The following is a 19265-nucleotide window of genomic DNA, read 5'->3' on the forward strand; positions in this document are numbered from 1 at the left end:
AAGGTCCAAATCCTATTCCCCAAGCCTAATATGAAGCCCTGGATTTAAAGGTCCAAAAGAGACCTGTAAATTGAGCCTTTTTTTGGGTGGGCAAGTATGTGATCTATCAGTAAAGCTACTTTCAAGTTTTAAGTTTAGAACAAGAAGTTGATGGGCTTTTCATAGATATTTTCTTTTTCAAAAATTTTAGTAACTATAACACTTGCATATGTACGTAATTTAATTTTTTTATTTTTTAAATTTTAAAATATGTTCTATTGTCAACATCATTATTTTTTTCAAATTAAGGTTCATTGCAAAATGTCATTTTTTTACAAGGTTATTAAGTGGTTTTTTCTTTTAATTTCAAATATTAAACCAGCAAATTTATAAGGAAAATTTGAATAAGATTAATATTTGGGTCTAAATTTTAAAATCTAAAAATAGAAAGACCAAATTATAAGTATACCAAAAAATAAAGAAGTTTGGGGCATATTTTAGGTTTTTGCGTTTAGTATAATTTTAATATTTTCTCCTTTTCATGAACTAAAATGTATTTATATTTGAAAAACCACAGGGGCTTCAATTTCTTTCGTGCTTGCATTTTCCACTGATAACGATCAGATTTAGTAATTAAAATAAATGTTACGCGGTACCTAGTCGGCATTTATATGAAAACGAAAAGCCTGTGTCCGTTTCGCACTTTTTTAGTCAAATAAAATATTATTCTGAAATGATAAAAAAATAATACCTATATATCACAGATAAAAATCTCATCTTTTATCTATTGTTAATATAGCCTCTATAGTTTTGGAGTTAGCAGTTGCCTTTCTTTGTCGTCATCCATCCCAAAAGAAAAAGCTTTGCTAGAATTGAACTATGGAGATAAAATATGAAAAAAATTGTTATAAAAAAGTAATTGGTAATTTCATTTACGCAACCCTACCGACAAGGATCTCGTACACGATGTTGATTGCTTGAACGCTTATCTTGGTTCCACTTCTTTTTCCTTCCAACGTGTTTTGTCTTAACTTGACCATTCCACCTCGAACTCGACGCTTGATAATCTTCTCTCTCTTTCTACATAATCTTTCCTATTATCATAGTGCATTAATACATGGAAATGCAAGCCATAGTTATCGTTTTGTTTTATCATGATAATTGGAACATCGAGGCTAGGTTCTCTATTACAATCAAAAATCATTTCTTTTAGATTAAAAGTGTTTTTTCATCAACTGATTTTTAAGTATTTCTGGTTTTAGCTTTTGCATATGAGATGAGAATTATCAAAATATCATTATTTATATTAGAAATAATTTATATTAGAATAATTTTAAAATTTTAATTTTAATGAAAATATTTAAAATAAATTATCTAAATTATTAAAATAAATCATTAAAAACGTTTTCGGTTGGAGGTGATTCATCAAAATCAGTCTATTATCGTAATTTTTTAAAATTTAGCTTGTTTCGTAATTCTTTTAGAAAAGGACTTTAATTGATTATTTAGCCAAATGTATTAAATATGAATTAGTATAAAAATTTTGATATCTAAAAATTAAATTTTAGAATCATCTTAATATAAATTATTTTTATTTATATAACTTTTAAAAAGAATATAAATAATTAGATTAATTTATATTTTATTTATCATTATATTAAATTATTTAAATATCATTTATCATTATATTAAATTTTATTTAGTATTATGTTTATTTTTAAAAATATTTTATATATTATCAATTTATAAATAATTTAAAATTTATATTTTATATATAATTATATTAAATTATTTAAATATCATATATTTAATTAATTTTTAATTTTCACTATTATATTTAAAATATATATATTTTAACTAACTTTTTATAGAAATGAACAACATAAATTTTCACAATATTTCTTTATTACATTTTACAAAAATGCAGTTTTTTAAAAGCACTGGATGGACAAGTAGCCGAATGAAAAAGTTGAGCTTTAGGCAGCCTCGTAAAGAAAAGTTGGTCTAAATCTGTCATTTTCATCCTCTGGTTTCTGACAATTTTTTTTGCAGGTCCCTGTTCAGTAAAATTAAAAATTAAAAATGGAGAAAGGGTATTTCAGTCTTTCTACAAAACTATAATGTTCTTCCTCGCTTTCTATAAGAACCGAACAAGAAATTGCTAAATATCCATCTCTACATTCGTTTCAAAAATGGCTTCTTCTTTGTTAGTTTTAGCTACCATTTTTGTGTTATGCAGCTTTGGTAAAGCTACTCATCCTGGTCTCATTTTAACAGTCGTTAACAACTGCCCTTTCACCATTTATCCTGCTATCCAACCCAACGCTGGCCACCCTGTCCTCGAACGAGGCGGCTTCGCTCTTCATACCCTCACCCACCGTTCCTTCCCTGCCCCCACCGTCCACTGGTCTGGCCGTATCTGGGCTCGAACCGGCTGCACCTACTCTAACGGACATTTCTCCTGTGCCACGGGAGATTGTGGCCACCGCATTGAATGCAACGGTCTCGGTGGAGCCACTCCTATCACAATTGCTCAGTTCAGCCTCCACCACGGTGGCCATAAAGATCTCTCTTCCTACGAAGTCAGCCTTGTGGACGGTTTTAACATCCCCATGACTGTTACCCCGCACGAAGGCAAAGGCCTTTGCCCCGTCGTTGGGTGCAGGGCTAATATTCTGGCCACGTGTCCCGGCAAGTTACAGTATAGGTCACCTCCTCATGGTCCAGTTGTGGGTTGTAAGAGTGGTTGTGCTGCTTTCGGAACCGACGAGCTTTGCTGCAGGAACCATTACAATAGCCCTCAGACCTGTAGGGCTTCGAGCTATTCAGAGTTTTTCAAACATGCTTGTCCGGCCACATTTACTTACGCCCATGATAGCCCTTCGCTCATGCACGACTGTTCTTCCCCACGTGAGCTAAAAGTTATTTTCTGTCACTAGAGGAAGACGATAATGAGTTTGAGTTTGTTGAATAATCTGTAGTGCTATGTTAGAGATATGGTGAATGTTTGATTGTTGGGATTGAAGCATTAATGGTGTTTGAAGAAGTTGAAGTGCGTAATTGTTTATGTTTAGACAAAATTAATGAAGGTTGTTTTTCATCTTCCATCTGTTTCCTTTTCTTGTGGGGCTTTTTCGTCATTGTATATTATAAAAAGAAGAGAAAAGTGTTTTTATTCACAAAAGTAGTGAAGATGCTCAAGGCATTTACGAGTAACATAAAAGCACAGCTTTGATATTACTAAAAGATAAGCTTTTATAAATGTAAAATATCAGTGTTCCCATGTCAAATGTGCCATGTAATCATGTAGATATATATTGACATTGTGTTTACTATTACGTTGGGACGCGACGCGACGCGAATCTCTGCGAAAGAGACAATGAAATTGTAAACAGGAAGTAGCAGGTAAAGTATAGTGGAGCACTCATTACCGTGCATTTGAATTTCAAAACAATGTCTCTTTTTCATACTAGTTTCCAGTTTTTGGCTCTATATTCAGAAATTATCTCTTCTCTTTTCATGCCTGTGTCACAGTACTTACACGTGAAATGTTTGCTTCCCCTTTTTTGTTTTTGTTTTTATCTAATTATGTCCGGTCCTTTTGCAATATGGTCCTGTAATATGTGTATATTTCTTAGCCTGGAATTAGCATGCTTTATATTCCTACTTTGCGTGGTAAAGCTTTTTTTACATCAGCAACACAAACTTCATCAAGTTCAATAATTTTGTAGTTATCAAATCCAATTGTCCCCTTGTAAAAACACTAACATGCTTTTTACTTGGTCTACCTTGCCTTGACAAGGCCTTCTTTGGACACATGTAAAGGGTTATAAATGATTAATTGTTAAACCTTCACTATAAATACCCTCTTCCTCCTTACATATTAAGCCAAAATTTTGCCCAATCTTTCATAGCTGCTTCACTCTCAGCACAGCCTCTTATCATCCTGTGAATTGTCACTTCACTCTCCAATGCCTTCACTTCACTATTATCAACCTGTATGCCATTAGGCTCGAATTTGAATTCAACCATGCGTTTGGTTGGTATGTCATGCCACGTTGGAAAAATGTTTACTATTAGTTGACTAATTTTTTTCATCAATTTTGGTTTTATTTGAAATTTTTTTCAATATTATGTGTGACATTGCAAAAAGAAAAAAAGCAAAAGGTTAAAGGCTAATGTGAACCCCCCCCCCCCACCGAAACGTTGAGAGTAATTTTCGCTATTCTGCCTTAATTTAATTGTTTTTAATAAAAAATTAATTGTTAATGATTAGGAAAATATAGATTTAAATTTTAGAAATAATATTGTTTGAACAAACAGTCACAAATTTTGAATATGAATAATGAAATTAACATAAAACTTTTTAAAAAATTAAATTTTAAATTAAATATTCCACATTAAAAATTTATATACTTAATTAAACATTATTTTTAATATTAATAATGTTATGAAATAAAGTTTGATTTGTAAATCAAACATATAAACCAATCAAAATTAATTATAAATATTAAATTTAAAAAAATCAATGAATATAAAATTCTATGTCCAAGCAATAATAAAATGTAGAATAAAATTTTTGCATCACAATTTTTCAAATTTACAAATATAATTAAAGTATAAATACAAGTACATATCTAAGCAATTACAAATTATATATTAAAAAATATTTGTACAAATAGGCTATGAGCTAGAATAACCTTAATTAGAATTGTTGATACAATGCACAACAAATGAGAATGTATTTATAGGAGTAGGAGGAGATTGCTCAGAGCAAGTTTGAGGCTTAAAAGGTTCAATCATTTCATCGTCGAGAGGGTATAGATAAGAGATGTCCTCTTATCATATAGTGTGATGTGGTAAACCGTTACAATGGACAACAATCATACTAGCATAGTGTACGTGAAGTGCGGATGTAGTGTTCCTAGACGATACAAGATTGTTGCTATTCTCTCATGGGATGCACTCATTGTTATAAGCATGTTCACACTTTGGGCAGTGTTTATACTAAGAAAGCAGGTGCCTAATGAGGTAACTTGTTGAGCGGGTGACCTTGTCACAGGAGCGGATGGTCAAGGGGACCTGATGATAAGGGTAAAAAGGTTGGTTCTGATGGCTTACTGTGCTAACACGTGTCTAAATGTTAATAGGGTAAAACAAGAACTAATTAACTGAACTAAGAATCATACAAAAGAACAACTCAAACTAAAATTGACTAAGCCTTTAATTTTCATTTTTTTCAAAAATATTTTTAGGATTAAAAATGCCTTTACAACCATAAACAATATTAAACAACTAGCTTTTGATGTTACTAATGCTATTGAAAAATGCTTTTGGACATAAAAACAAAATCTTTTTCGAGCTTTTGTGTTTGAGGAAAGCACATTAAGAGTTGAAGGACATTTTTAACAATTTTTTATAAATTAATGTATTTTATATAATATTTATATTAGATATACAATTATTCCTCAATTGAATTTTTTTCAAATATATAAAATTATATATTTAAATTTGTAAAGTTTATATTTTAATAATTATTATTAAAATATAATTTACATATTTAAATTAAATTTTACAAATAATTAATATTAATCAGTTAAAAATATTTAAAATTACTACTTATATATCAAAATATTAATAATCAATTACAATAAATTAATTTTATTAACTTAAATCGAAATTTTAGAAATACTTTTCGTAAACAATGGGAAATTAGGCTAACTCTTTTAAGTGAAGTAATTTCTTGGAATTTGAGTGCACAGAAATTAAAACCTCCACCGGTATTGCTGGAGATTGTTTTAACCAGATTTTTGGTAAAACATAAAAAGATGAAACATACCTATCGTTTAATTGGTAAGTTCAGATGAAGACTTAGCCTTATCGTTATCTTATTTCACGTAACATTCTTAGATCTACAAATGTTATATCACTACCCACTTACTGTCAAGGAGTCTTTGTTTTTTAACTCGATGTACGTAAAAGATTTCTATTAAGAGATATTTAATATGTCATCAATCTTATCTTTAATAAATTTAAGGTTGTGATTTTAGTATTTATTTATTTATTTTTATTTAAAATGCTTTTAGCATTAATTTAGATTTCTTCAATATACCGTAAATTTAAAATAAAAAGGATATTTACAAGAGGTGGCACCAAAAGGAAAATAAAAAATAAAAATAATTTTCATTATATATATCTATATTATTATTTAAGTGTGTGATTGAATTCACATCAAAAGTTAAGTCAATACTAACTCACTAAAAGAAATTACTAAAATAATTTTATATATTTTAAATAAATTATATTATTTCAATAGTTGGCCTAATGGCCGGGGTGTTTACTAGCCTAGATATGACTTATGTTCGAGTCATGCTAATCGCATTGTTATTTTAAGGCTTTGTCCTACACTTATTATTCACGCACACAAAAAAAAGGCTTAATAAAAAATTTGTAAACGGTGAGATTTAAATCCATTCCACCAACATTTGTAAAATACTTTATTTACCATTTCAACTAAAGTTTTATTTTAATGTTATTAAACAAATTTTAATTCACCCACATTGCATGTATATATTGATAATGTTATACCAAGTTTGTCTCACAGGTTATTTCGATACCAACTCAAGAAAAATGACAGTATCATAATAAATAATTTGAATCATTTAATATTCTTAATATGATGTGCTTACCTATTTAAAATTTCATCTACTCTTAATTTAAACTAATTTTTTCGTTTCAATTTCATACATATTGTATATGTGTTATTATTAGTTTCATTAGCCAAAACACCATAAATAAGAGGAGAAAATCAGAGAGAAACTAAACCCAGCAGTCAGGCTTATACAATACAACCAACCTAGCTCCCCTCGTTCTCACATGGAACATTAGAACAATCAGCAACTAAAATATTATTAGATAGAAAATGGGCAATTAACAAACTCAAAGTAGTTCGTATAACGCAAAGTAACTCGCATTAGATTATGAGTGGTTTTATTAGCGCTCGCGAAAAATCCAATGGATAGAAAATGACTAAAACCTAGAACTAATTTGAGAGCAATCATTAATTAACAATCCTAGATCGCGTATCCAACTTATCATGAGCAAAAGATAGCTAAGTACTTGAAGAACTCCTTTACTATTTGCGTTCCTTGAAAGGTAGCTAAGTCCCTCTATGCATAAAATAAAGAGATATGGTGATAGTGGATCACCCTATCGTAGACTCGGTTTAGGAGAAATAAAACCTATCTCATTGCCATTGAACAAGATAAGATAGTTGACTACAGAAACACAGAGCATCATCCATAACATTTATTTGTAATGAAAGCCCATACTCTCAATAATAAAGCCAAGGAAATTCAAATTCACTCTATTATATGCTTTACTAATATCAACTTTCAAAACAACTTTCCTCATCAAACTATGCCATTTATTCTTCATATGATGAATTAGTGTGAAAATTACGTATAGATATGTGATAAAAATTTTTGTATAAATTTAATTTGTTTATTCAAATTCAAATGTAAAAATCAAGAATATATATAATTTTATATAAATATATATAATTTTTATCTATAACATGTATATATTTTTATACATTCTATAAGGTAGTTTTAGATTTAACTTTTAAATCAACGAAGAAAGAAAAAAAGCGAAACGAGTTTGTACACTATAAAGCTAAGTATCCAAATTTAAGATCAAGATTATCTTTTACGATAGAAAGAAAATGTAAAGAATAATCATACTACAATATGAAAATAATATCAATTCATATACAAAATAATATGAATATAAATATAATAACTAAAAAGAAATAAGTATGACGTATAAACAACATCACCCACAGAACGCAGCAGAAACACATTTCACACGCCGATCCCGACCGAATCTCACGTGGCAACTCTTAATTCGCTCAAAAAACTCAGGTTAAAACAAATATGACCCTACATAATCCAAGCTCTTCCGTGCGTAACGCTGAGTCCACAATCCGCGAATTTCTTTACCTATAAATTGGAACTCAGTGTTGTCGGCTTCAAGTTCTCTCTTAGTTTCCGTCTCTTCATTTCCCAGACCCTTTTCTCTGCTTCCTCTCTATATTTTTCCTTTTTTTTTTGTTTATATGGCATCTCAAGCCAGCCTCCTCCTTCAAAAGCAGCTCAAAGGTACTCTTTTCTTTTAATACTATCGATGTCGATTTTAATGATTTCAATTATGATTCTTTTTATGAAGAGCGGTGTTTTGGTTGGATTTTGAATTGGGTTTTTTTGATTGATCGCTTTGCAGATCTTTGTAAGAATCCGGTTGATGGGTTCTCAGCCGGATTGGTTGATGACAGCAATGTTTTCGAATGGAGTGTTACAATCGTCGGACCACCTGATACTTTTTAGTAATTTTTTTAAAAATTGAAATTCACTGTTTTTTTAAGGAATTGTTGATGTCGGATTTGTTTAATGGCGTTGGATCACGAACTGAGGCTATAATGCATGCTCAATACAACTTTGGGTTTTGAAACGGGATTAATTTAGCTGAGTTATGATTCATGCCGGAGTTGATTTTTTAAGGGCATATTTTGAAGTCAAATCAAATATTGGTTCATAAACTCGAGTAGCTTGGTTGACTGTAGGTGATTAGAAGGTTTCAAATATTTGATTTTGAGTTTTACCTCGTAATGGTGTTGCCAGTTGCCATTCAATTTAGCTTTATCGAATTTCTCTCGCAGCAGTCTTATGAGCTGTTATAATTAAGAGAATAATTATTCTCTCATCTGGGAAATATAACTCGTTTATTTTTAACACAAATACTCAAAATTTCAGTGAAGGGGGATTTTTCAATGCCATCATGAGCTTTCCACCTGATTACCCAAACAGCCCTCCAACAATGAAATTTACAACAGACGTTTGGCATCCTAATGGTACACCTTTGTGTCCTTTTCAGAGGCCTTTATGTGATGCATGGTTTAATTTAGTCTCTGGGTATTGCAGTTTATACTGATGGCACTGTTTGCATATCAATTCTTCATCCTCCGGGTGATGATCCAAACGGCTACGAGCTTGCAAGTGAGCGTTGGATGCCAATCCATACTGTACGTTTATGAATTGTCAATTTTTTTTAATTGCTTTTTTTTTTTTTGGTGCCTGTACAAGTGCTTAAAATTCATGGTGCCGTAGGTTTCAGTCAAATTTAACTACTTGATTGCAAGCATGTAATTTTGTTCTATTAGACGAAAAAGGAATCAAGAGAAAACTATAAAAATATTCCCTGGAAATCATAAGATGCATGCAGATTGCATTACCGAATGTAAACTCTTACTGTATACATATGGCAGGTTGAAAGTATTGTTTTGAGTATCATATCAATGCTTTCCAGCCCTAACGACGAATCTCCCGCGAATGTTGAAGCTGCTGTAAGTAGTCATTGATCGTCTTGATTCATATATATTCCTTCCTTGGTGCACTTTGGGCTATTGATTTCTGCAGTTGCATGTAATGTTCCTTTTCCATGTTTGTACTAACACGGTGTTTAGCTTTCTATCAACTGCTCTAGTATACTAAAACTCTCTATAAACTGCACCTGAAATATCCTTTTGCTAAACACACGATATTCCAAATGTACGGAAAAAAAGATGAGTATAACCATATTAGAAGCATGTCTATACCCTACATTTATGTTCGAATTTGTATAATGGTGTTTATTGGGATAAAAAGCATATGTTTATATAATCTTACTATCATCATAGATAGACCGAAAGAATCAAAAGCATGTTTATATAATGGTGTTCGTTAGGAAAAAAAATTATTGTTTTATACACAATATGCACATGCAGAAGGAATGGAGAGAGAACAGAGATGAATTCAGGAAGAAGGTTAGCCGCTGCGTGAGACGGTCACAGGAAATGTTATGATCTGTTGGTCTACAATGTGTACCCCAGGGATCCAAGACTTGTTGAATGCCAGCTTCTATACTATATAATTTTGATCGGATTTGGATGAATATAAGATTATATATAATGAAATATGTTCATTTTTTCGTATCCTGAAAGATAATATTGTTACTTGTCGAACATTAATACGTAAGAAAGGAGATTGATTGGATATTCAGTTCTGAGCAATGGAAATGTGGCAATTTCTTTTAGCCATTCAGCTCAATACCGCCCCCCTGATTTTCGCTGTTAAAGAACCAACATAATGGTTGTTTCTCTCGGAAATCTGTCTTTTGCAGTTTGATTTTTCTGGAAAATATATCTAATCCCCTATTTCTAGAAAACCACGAAATGGTTTTGTATAATTCAATGCTAAATCGAAGTTGATTATTATTATTAAGCTTTATTCATGGATAAAGCTTAAACAAAGTTTACAAAGCTGTGCGATGCTAAAGTAAGTTAATTTTATTTTAATGTAAAAGAAAAAAAGAAAGAGTTGAAATCAATCTTCCTTTGGTGACTTAACATAGCTTCCCATCCTGACAAGCATGCCATCGATGTCGCGCACATATCCTACCCTCTGTCCCCAATCCTTCTTGTCCTCTGGCTCGCTCACCGCCATCGCCCCGTTCTCCATTGCCCGCTGTTCAACGACAACCCCACCGTTAAATCTTAATTTATGAATGTGTTAATGATAAGATTATAACCTTCTTAAATATTGCTTTTTAACTACAAACCAAATAAAAATTTATAAAAGTTATGCTTATATGTAATTTTAACACCTAAAATATTGATTATATTTTCAAATTAAAACTCTGAAATAATTTATATTAACTGTTTAAAAAAATCATGTATCATAATAGCAACTAATTTAAATATTATTTCCCAGTAAAAATAAATATTGTTTAAATTAATTTATTTTTTTAGTTTCAAATATGAATCTAAAATGAACCTTCAAATTTTAATCTTTCACTTATTTTTACAGCAAAACTTAAAATTTTAAACTACTCCTACATAATGAATGCTTATAGATATACACTCACAATCTCATCCATTGTAATCCTTTTATTTGGGATTAACATGGAATTAATTCAATTATAGTAAGAGGAAACCAACCGTGAATGCAGCGTCAACGTCGGAGTAAATAAAGCAGAGTTCCATTGGGGGTCGGTGGACATCAGATTTTGGAACCTGGACTTCACCGGTTAGTTCATCGGTCTCGTGTTGGTGCTTTGGGGTAAAGGCAATGGTGGTCTGCCCACTCTCCAGCTCTCCCCATCTGTAAATTTAACAATTACAAACATCATTCATAAAACAACCAAATTTAACATGCATTTGGGAGCATATCCAAAATCACCTGTGAGACTCGTCCAAGCGACGAACATTATAACCAAAGGCTTTTGCATAGAAGTCAACGGATTTCGCTACGTCCTTAACGTAAAATATGGCGTAACCCAACACTGGCTTAACATTAGACGCCATTGTTTAAAATCTCTTCTTTTGATCTAAACAACACTTTTTATTTTCCAGCTGATTTCTCTACCAGATGTTAGAAAATATATAGTCAAACTCACTTTCTTTTTTTGGCTTTCATTTAGTGTCTTTCCTTTTTGAGTTGATACAAGGTTTTCACACGTGGGCAGCAATTTGGTTACACGTGGCCTGCATGCAAGTTTAGCTGATTCAACAACTCAGCTGGCAAATGGCAGTCATCCAAGTCTAACTCTAACTTCCTGGTTTTTATTGACATTTAGGATCCGTTTGTTTATTAGGAAAATATTTTTTGGAAAATATTTTTTTAGTTTTTGAGTGTTTGTTTGTTTGAAAATAACTTATATTGGTAAAACGTTTTCAGAAACGCAGGAAAATAAGAAGGGATTTTAGGTCGGTAAGACATTTTCCGGAAAATCTTTCTCTGCTCTCATCATATTCTATTAATACATACTTCATCTGGCTAAATTATGCATTTGAGTGAAAACGTATAATTTAGCGGATAAAGTATATATTAATAGATATATTTAAAATCTAGTTAACACTTAAAATCATTACAATATATGAAAAACAATATAAAATATAAATTTATTAATATATATATAATAAACTCAAATAAATAATGAAAATATAATAAATTCTTAAATATATATATTTGTTTAATTTAAAACAGCTTTTATAATATATTTTCAAGAAATTTACTAAACAATTGATTAGTTCAGAAATTATTTTCCGCAAATATTTTACTTGGCAAACAAATAGATTAATTCATTATTTTTTTATCTGAGTTTTATATAGTATTGTTGTTTATGTAGAAAAATGTGAGTTCGAGTATGTTAGAGTGTATTATCCTCTTTATAGGTTAGGGAGAGATTATAGGTAATTTTAGATATTATATAAAAAATAGGAAAATAGAAAAAACTGCTTGTACTATTTTTCATAAGAAACAACTTGTAATCCATTTTTGAGATGGATTGAAGATAATTTCCCCTTGTTTGCTATGTTCCAAATCCTGTGGGTATTCCGAATGAATTTGTTCTTGTCTCATGAATGGTTAAAAACGATGGCACATGGGATTGAAGTCAATTTGAAAAGTTCCTGCCAAGAGATGTTTATTTTGTGAATTGCTGCTACCTTACCTCCAGTTGAAGTAGAGATTGATGGCAGGCCAGGATGGCTGTTCCACGGCCAAATCTGCTTATAAAGCGAAACTGGAGTTAGGAATATTGATGAGTAGAGTGCAATATGGAAGTATCAAGGCCCACAGCGTGTGAAGACTTTCTTATGGATCTTATATAAGGGCAAAATCCTTACCAATTTTGAAAGGCATAGACGTAAGCTCACCGACAATTCTAATTCCCCCTTTTGTTGTGTTTGTACTGAGGATGTAGATCATGTCATGCAGAAATGTCCCGTATGCATTAGGCCTCTGGGTTAATTTAGTTAAACCGGATAAGTTAAGTGAACTTTTTAGCAAGGACATTATGAGGTACTGGGACGTCTGGAACGTTAAATCACCTGACTATTTCTCAGCTAAATCTGATTGGGATTTGCTTTTGGATTCTGAAGCTGGGGTTTGTGGAAAAGTAGGTTCCTGAAAATCTTTGACCATAATTTAATGTGTCTTGATATTCGTTTATTCATTTATTTAAAATTATATGTTTACGAATATTTTTATTTAAATACATTTATAAATAATAAATAATGAAAAAACAATAAATATATATTATTTCTTAGATATAAAGTAGACAAATGTAAGTATTAATAATTATATTATAAATAAAAACATATAAATCAAAATAATTTTATTAATATATATTAATAAAACAATAAACTAGTTTTGAATTATTTAGTACACAAAATTTAAATGAATTGAACAAATTTTATTTATATTTATTCATTAAACGAGTCTCAAAATATTGTTTATGTTGATTTATTTAACTTCATAATGAATAAAGGAATAAAAATATAACCATTGTTGATTTACAAAACAAAAAATTGAGGTGAAAGGGAAATATCCAAGATGTAAGTCAGGTAAACAAAGATTTTTGAGTAAATAAAAAAAGTTAAAGAACCAAATCTTCGAATCAAGAAAAAGACCTAAAAAAGAAGATGTAAATATCAACCAATTAGATGTTTCCACGTTAACTTCATACACGTGGCAGCAACCAGAGACGTACCTAAGCATATACAACTTCCAAGAGACAACTCACGTAAAAAAGAAAAAAGACAACATATTTCTGTCTTGAAAACGCAAACGCAAAGTATCCGCCATTAATTACACAAATAATTATAATTATAGTAATCTCCCTTAATTACGCCCCTTAAACACACTTAAGTTTACTTACCTAAGCAGAGTAATTATTGATTAACCTTTTCCTAACCATTGAATCTCTAATCTCAAAAAATCAAGAAGCCCCTCCCCTTAATTCGAGTTTCTTTAAGGTAATTAAGATAGTTTAAATGATTAAAATCTGGGATTTTAATTCCGTTTGGTGTGCGACTGTGATCTGTGTTTTTATGATTGTTATCGAGTATCTATCATTAAAACCTTTCGCTTTTCGTAATCTTGAAGGCTTTCCAATCGAACAATTTATTTGTTTAGTTTTTTTTTTTTTTGAAAATTTATTTGGTGGATGAAGCTTCGAATCATAGAACCATTCTTTAGGCTATAAATAAGGCTGTTTTTGTGTATGTAAGAGATCAATCTCACTTCAGTAGCTCTGTTTGATTATTGCCTCGAATTCTTAATCAGGTCTTCTATTTCAAATCTCTTATCGTTTTTTCCCCTTCAAATCCATGAAAAATAAATTATATCTTCCAATTGCTTTTTGTCTCTGTTTTCCTTAATTAGATGCTCTTGTTTGGCAGGTTATTGAATTAAAACGCGAGATCTGAGCAATGGCGACAGATTCATCAAATGGGGAACAAAAGACAACCTCAAAGCCACCACCTTTGCCATCTCCATTGCGCTTTTCTAAGTTTTATCAGGTGGTTATTTTTTTGTTGTTGTCGTTTTATTTAATACTAAAATGTCGGCATTCATTGACATGTTATGCGTCTTTCTCTTTCTTTTTGCTAATTGATAGCGAGTGATTGTGATGTTTTCTGCATATGGGTAGTTTCTTTCATTGTGAATTATGTAACCTGTGAAAAAAAAAACCATTAGATTTGAACTTAGTCTTTGGTTATTGGATTATGACTTAGGAAGATGGTTTGTTTAGAGTAATGTGAAGTATGGCAAACAATGTATGGTCCCGCTGATACAGCGATCAAATCCGGATGTGAATACCCGGTGACATTACTCTTTGGTCATGGATAATTCTGTATTTGGACTCACTAATCTGTTTTAATCGTGTGTTAACATTCTTATTTAGTAGTGAATCTGTTCAGTGATTGGTTAATCTTGTAAAGGTTCAAAGTAAAATGTTAGAGCTTGCCAGCCATGTCTGATGAATGATCTCTCTTTTTCCTTGATTGCTAGATGTGTAATTTTCTGTCTTTTCCTAATAAATGCCATAATTGAGATAAATATAAGAATAATTATTCTTTGAAGCCAATGCAACTGGGTTCTTTCGAAATCAATCTTAAAATAATTTCTAGATGAATGCCACAATATTGATATTGTCCCTCCTGAGCAGGTAGCTCCAGGATTCTAGATCCTTTATTATTGTTAAATCTTCGTCTTAGATTTGTGAATAACGTGCAACATGTTGTTTATTTAATTGCGTTCACAATCTTTATTTAGTTCGATTTGCCATTTTACCGCTGATTGTTCGATCTAAAAAAGCTACCCTACTTATTACATAAAAGTTTATGGTGTTCGGTTTGGTTAGAGTTTTCTTTTTCCTTCTTTTACATTCAGTTTATTTTTCACTGCTTATGACAGTCCAACATGAGGATCCTGGTTACTGGAGGAGCTGGTTTTATTGGTTCTCACTTAGTTGACAAATTGATGGAAAATGAGAAAAATGAGGTTGGTAGATTTTGTTATCACATCAAAGCTCATTTTCCCTGTTAAGAAACTATTAGCAGAGTTGATATGAATATTTGACCCATGTACTAATATTAGTATGTTCTGTATTCAGGTGATTGTTGCCGATAATTACTTCACCGGATCCAAGGACAATCTTAGAAAGTGGATTGGCCATCCTAGATTTGAGCTTATTCGTCATGGTAACTTATGGTTTCTAACCACTTGCTCTTAGAATTGGACTTAACTGAATGGGTTTAACTGATGATTTTTGCGATCATGACTGACTATACTTGGAAAAGAAATTTTGAGAATGTCACTAATATGAACTTTTTCAAATCATGATTTCACTTCTAATCTAATGCAATGAATGACAACACAAGATTGTCCATTGGCAGATATAAAATATATTCTGGTTATTTAATCTGACTTTTCTACTTTGCAGATGTTACTCAGCCGTTGTTGGTTGAGGTTGATCAGATTTACCACCTTGCGTGTCCAGCTTCTCCAATTTTCTACAAATACAATCCTGTGAAGGTCGGTGTTGGGGTTTTTGCATCGGTTTTTTTGAAATATTTGTGAGTGTGTCTTTAATTTTACCATATATTTCCGCAGACAATAAAGACGAATGTCATTGGCACACTAAACATGCTGGGACTTGCCAAGCGAGTCGGAGCAAGGTTAGGGAATGTGGTTCTTTATCAATTTATTTATTACCTTCATACACTGGCTCTTCTCAACTGGGATTTTGTGGAACAGGATCTTGCTCACGTCAACTTCTGAAGTATACGGAGATCCCCTTATCCATCCACAACCCGAGACATACTGGGGTAATGTTAATCCAATCGGTAAGTTTCCTCAATTGACTGATCTTATCAGAACCCTTTTGATTGAAACATTTGTAATTGTGAAAGAATATTTTCACTTGAAGATACATTCTTGCCATTAATATATTTAATTTATTTTCAAACCTGTTTACCGTTAAAAATGAATTTGCTGTTATGTTGAATTGGACTTGGGAGATGCGGTGCTCAGAAAAGTAAGCTTGGCAGAATGTTTAATTCTATGACATCATTACTTTGGCACTAAATGCTTCGTTTGCGTTGTAGGGGTTCGGAGCTGCTATGATGAAGGAAAGCGTGTGGCTGAGACACTAATGTTTGATTATCACAGACAGCATGGAATAGGTAAAAATTTTCTCGGTTTGCTTGTACGATATTATCCTATAATCATTTCTTCATGACATTGTCCTTTTGTTGTTTGCCATAGAGATACGGATTGCTAGAATCTTCAATACGTACGGCCCACGCATGAACATCGATGATGGACGTGTTGTCAGCAATTTCATAGCTCAAGCACTTCGGTAAAAAAAAAATTTACTTCTTGTTTCTTCATCAAACTAGTATTTTCTTTCGTTTGACATCTCTTTTGCCTTTTGTAGCGGTGAACCACTAACGGTTCAAAAACCTGGAACACAAACTCGCAGTTTCTGTTATGTCTCCGACATGGTATGCTACAGATGTTAAACTCTTTACTATCCTTTATTCCGTCGGATATGCCTCTATTGAAATAGATAAAAAGTATAAATTTTGTTAAAAATGTATAGGTTGATGGTCTTATTCGTCTCATGGAGGGTGAGCACACTGGTCCAATCAATATTGGAAATCCAGGTGAATTTACCATGGTCGAGCTTGCTGAGACTGTTAAGGAGGTGAGTTCCGTATTTCTTCTCCTCTTTCTTATCCCATATAAACCACTTTAGATGGACGAACAATTTGATGTTGATGTGACCATCTTTAAGTTGGACATATCAGTCTCTTCCAGATGATGTTCTTGATCATCATAAAATCGCTAATTTTTTTGTCTCCTGTTTCATGTTGTACGTACGTTGCAGCTTATTAAACCCGATGTGGAGATAAACATGGTGGAGAACACTCCGGATGATCCACGGCAGAGAAAACCCGACATCACAAAGGCCAAAGAATTGCTAGGTTGGGAGCCGAAAGTCAAGTTGCGGGATGGTCTTCCGCTCATGGAGGAAGATTTCCGATTGAGGCTTGGAATCTCTAAAGAGTGATCAAACCTATTAGTGGATTATACTAATAGAGATGAGATTCACTTCTTGCGGGGAACAATATCTCCAGGCTTCAGTCTTTGTTCTCCAATACCTCCTATTGGTCTTTACTATATCAAAGGAAAAAAAAAAAACCATAGCCATTGAAAGTAGGAATTTTGTGCAACTATTTTAATTTTCAGTCCTTAAAGTGGACATTGATGATGGTCTTGATGCCATGAATTTTGTTTGCTACTGCTATCAATAAAAAAAGAATCGTGATTATCTATAAAACTTTCTCCGACTTCTTTTAGTTGTGTACTGGCAAGTCCTTTTCAACAATAAGCTCATATTTGTATTTAGTTGAGAACCATGTCATTTCAATTCTACATTTTAGAGGTAAACTACTACTTTCAGATCATAGTTGGGATTCTTCTCTTTTCTTGTTCGTTTGGCTGTTTTGGGGTGAAGGTTTTGGGTGAGCTTGAGTCCACACTGACCCTCTCTCTTGAACGGACTGTGGGAAAAAGATAATTTTGAAAAGCCACTGGAGGTCCAGTTGCTACCTGGACCTCTACCCCTCCGGCTGAAAATGGGAGTCTAAGTAAAACCGAGCATCTAAATACCACTGATTAGTGCATTTGACTTTTGGATAAAGCTAAAAGTAAAAAAGATTCCAGGTGCAATCCAAAGGAAGTTTTAATATCATAAAAATAATTTATAAAATGGGAAATAGGGCGAAATGATGCACTTTAACAACTTGATAGATAAGCTCTGCATCCTAAACCATCGCAAGTTCATAACTAATAACTGGTGAACATTGGCTCGAATTGTCATGTTTATTAGTCTAAAAATGACAACCCAATATCAAATTATACCAGACCTAAATACCTCCCATGGCTTTAATGAAATTCTCCAGTTTTCGTCGAAGGCGGTAAGATAAGAAAAAAAGAAAAAGGAAACTGTAAAGGCGCTTTAAATTGTTCAAAGGCAAATTCATGAGAAGACAACTAGACCACAAGAATCATAATTCACAACTCGAGAACTCAGAACTGATGATTTCTTATTGTTATTTGTATAGTTCATTGAAATTAAAAAGAAAAGAATGAAAACAAACAAAAGCCTCAAACCAGATGAGCATTTGAAATCAGTTGATCACCTGCATGCCAGAGGACACAAATAGAACTGTCATCCATCAGCAGAACTTTTGATGTTAATGACTCTTTTGGTTATCTAGTGTACTGATACAAGGATAAGCTTAATTATTACCTAAGTATTACAATAGTTTGTCATAACATAAGGAATACTTATATAAATTTTAACATGAAATTAGAAGGAAGAGTAAAACTCTTTAAAAATAATTTCCCTCCCCTTCACTCAAAATAAATCATGTGAGTGGCTAAAAGTTAACTGTGTTGAAAAAATAATACCCCTACGGAGCACAAAAACACTCACGACCTGCTAAGACATCATTTGCAAACATCTATCATTCCAAGGAATATACGTAAAACAGATTATGTCTATTTGCCCCTGGCGTCAATGCTACTATAATCCTTGAGAAACACCATTCTATTCAAAGATGTGTTTCTTAAAAGACCCTTTTTCATATGAGTAGTTGAAAGGCTACTATAGTCCTGACGTCAATAACATAGATGTCGAATGTAATTTACTAAGATGATTTAAAGTCGAACATGAACTCCTTACTTCTTCGGTGTTCAAGCTATATTCTCTTGGAGAGATGGCAGGAAATATGAAGAATAGTGCAATTAGCAAAATTATGTCAATTTGAACATGACACTCAGATCTCAGACGCAAACCAAAACAAAAATAGGAACTCGCAATCTAGGGTTTCT

At 32.1% G+C, this 19265-nt stretch overlaps 4 protein-coding genes across 7 annotated transcripts; 3 read left to right on the forward strand and 1 right to left on the reverse strand.

Annotated features, from left to right (window-relative positions):
- The first annotated feature begins 2109 nt into the window (after positions 1-2109).
- On the forward strand, positions 2110-3163 carry LOC108489886 (osmotin-like protein). The gene has a single exon (XM_017794604.2). It carries the CDS (start codon positions 2172-2174, stop codon positions 2916-2918), a length of 747 nt encoding a protein of 248 aa, XP_017650093.1. The 5' UTR covers positions 2110-2171; the 3' UTR covers positions 2919-3163.
- Positions 3164-7916: 4753 nt separating this feature from the next.
- Positions 7917-10073, forward strand: LOC108451977 (ubiquitin-conjugating enzyme E2 7). Of its 3 annotated transcripts, none has more exons than XR_001866331.2 (6): positions 7917-8138; positions 8260-8362; positions 8790-8887; positions 8958-9058; positions 9302-9458; positions 9800-10073. XR_001866331.2 is itself a non-coding variant. In XM_017749700.2 (6 exons), the coding sequence occupies exons 1-6, from the start codon at positions 8096-8098 to the stop codon at positions 9875-9877; spliced, it is 501 nt and encodes a 166-aa protein (XP_017605189.1). In that variant the 5' UTR covers positions 7919-8095; the 3' UTR covers positions 9878-10073. The 3 variants fall into 3 exon arrangements, 2 of the variants coding, with proteins under 2 accessions (XP_017605189.1, XP_017605190.1); XM_017749700.2 differs by having other exon boundaries at positions 7919-8138; positions 9302-9379; XM_017749701.2 differs by lacking the exon at positions 9302-9458 and having other exon boundaries at positions 7919-8138.
- A 177-nt stretch (positions 10074-10250) lies between these two features.
- Positions 10251-11478, reverse strand: LOC108453502 (uncharacterized). Its single transcript, XM_017751633.2, has 3 exons — positions 11253-11478; positions 11012-11174; positions 10251-10538 (listed from the first exon to the last, which is right to left on the reverse strand). The coding sequence occupies exons 1-3, from the start codon at positions 11375-11377 to the stop codon at positions 10398-10400; spliced, it is 429 nt and encodes a 142-aa protein (XP_017607122.1). The 5' UTR covers positions 11378-11478; the 3' UTR covers positions 10251-10397.
- Positions 11479-13637: 2159 nt separating this feature from the next.
- LOC108453501 (UDP-glucuronic acid decarboxylase 6) lies at positions 13638-17706 on the forward strand. 2 transcript variants are annotated; one of them, XM_017751631.2, is made up of 12 exons: positions 13638-13831; positions 14258-14377; positions 15276-15362; positions 15475-15562; positions 15805-15896; positions 15975-16039; positions 16119-16207; positions 16469-16546; positions 16629-16722; positions 16801-16867; positions 16966-17070; positions 17254-17706. In XM_017751631.2, exons 2-12 carry the CDS (start codon positions 14288-14290, stop codon positions 17434-17436), a joined length of 1038 nt encoding a protein of 345 aa, XP_017607120.1. In that variant the 5' UTR covers positions 13638-13831; positions 14258-14287; the 3' UTR covers positions 17437-17706. The 2 variants fall into 2 exon arrangements, with proteins under 2 accessions (XP_017607120.1, XP_017607119.1); XM_017751630.2 differs by lacking the exon at positions 13638-13831 and adding an exon at positions 13847-14141.
- Positions 17707-19265: the final 1559 nt, after the last annotated feature.

The sequence above is a fragment of the Gossypium arboreum genome, chromosome 5 (assembly GCF_025698485.1).
Source record: "Gossypium arboreum isolate Shixiya-1 chromosome 5, ASM2569848v2, whole genome shotgun sequence".
Lineage (NCBI taxonomy): Eukaryota > Viridiplantae > Streptophyta > Magnoliopsida > Malvales > Malvaceae > Gossypium > Gossypium arboreum.

What these genes read in the sequence shown, in the direction of transcription:
- LOC108489886 (XM_017794604.2), top strand. Translation starts at nt 2,172, where the DNA reads ATGGCTTCTTCTTTGTTAGTTTTAGCTACCATTTTTGTGTTATGCAGC.
- LOC108451977 (XM_017749700.2), top strand. Translation starts at nt 8,096, where the DNA reads ATGGCATCTCAAGCCAGCCTCCTCCTTCAAAAGCAGCTCAAAG. An exon ending in GTTGGATGCCAATCCATACT is followed by an intron (nt 9,059 to 9,301) that starts GTACGTTTATGA and finishes TACATATGGCAG; the next exon opens with GTTGAAAGTATTGTTTTGAG. An exon ending in CCGCGAATGTTGAAGCTGCT is followed by an intron (nt 9,380 to 9,799) that starts GTAAGTAGTCAT and finishes ATGCACATGCAG; the next exon opens with AAGGAATGGAGAGAGAACAG.
- LOC108453502 (XM_017751633.2), bottom strand. Translation starts at nt 11,377, where the DNA reads ATGGCGTCTAATGTTAAGCCAGTGTTGGGTTACGCCATATTTTACGTT. An exon ending in CGCTTGGACGAGTCTCACAG is followed by an intron (nt 11,175 to 11,252) that starts GTGATTTTGGAT and finishes TTAAATTTACAG; the next exon opens with ATGGGGAGAGCTGGAGAGTG. An exon ending in ACGTTGACGCTGCATTCACG is followed by an intron (nt 10,539 to 11,011) that starts GTTGGTTTCCTC and finishes GTCGTTGAACAG; the next exon opens with CGGGCAATGGAGAACGGGGC.
- LOC108453501 (XM_017751631.2), top strand. Translation starts at nt 14,288, where the DNA reads ATGGCGACAGATTCATCAAATGGGGAACAAAAGACAACCTCAAAGCCA. An exon ending in GCTTTTCTAAGTTTTATCAG is followed by an intron (nt 14,378 to 15,275) that starts GTGGTTATTTTT and finishes TGCTTATGACAG; the next exon opens with TCCAACATGAGGATCCTGGT. An exon ending in ACAAATACAATCCTGTGAAG is followed by an intron (nt 15,897 to 15,974) that starts GTCGGTGTTGGG and finishes ATATTTCCGCAG; the next exon opens with ACAATAAAGACGAATGTCAT.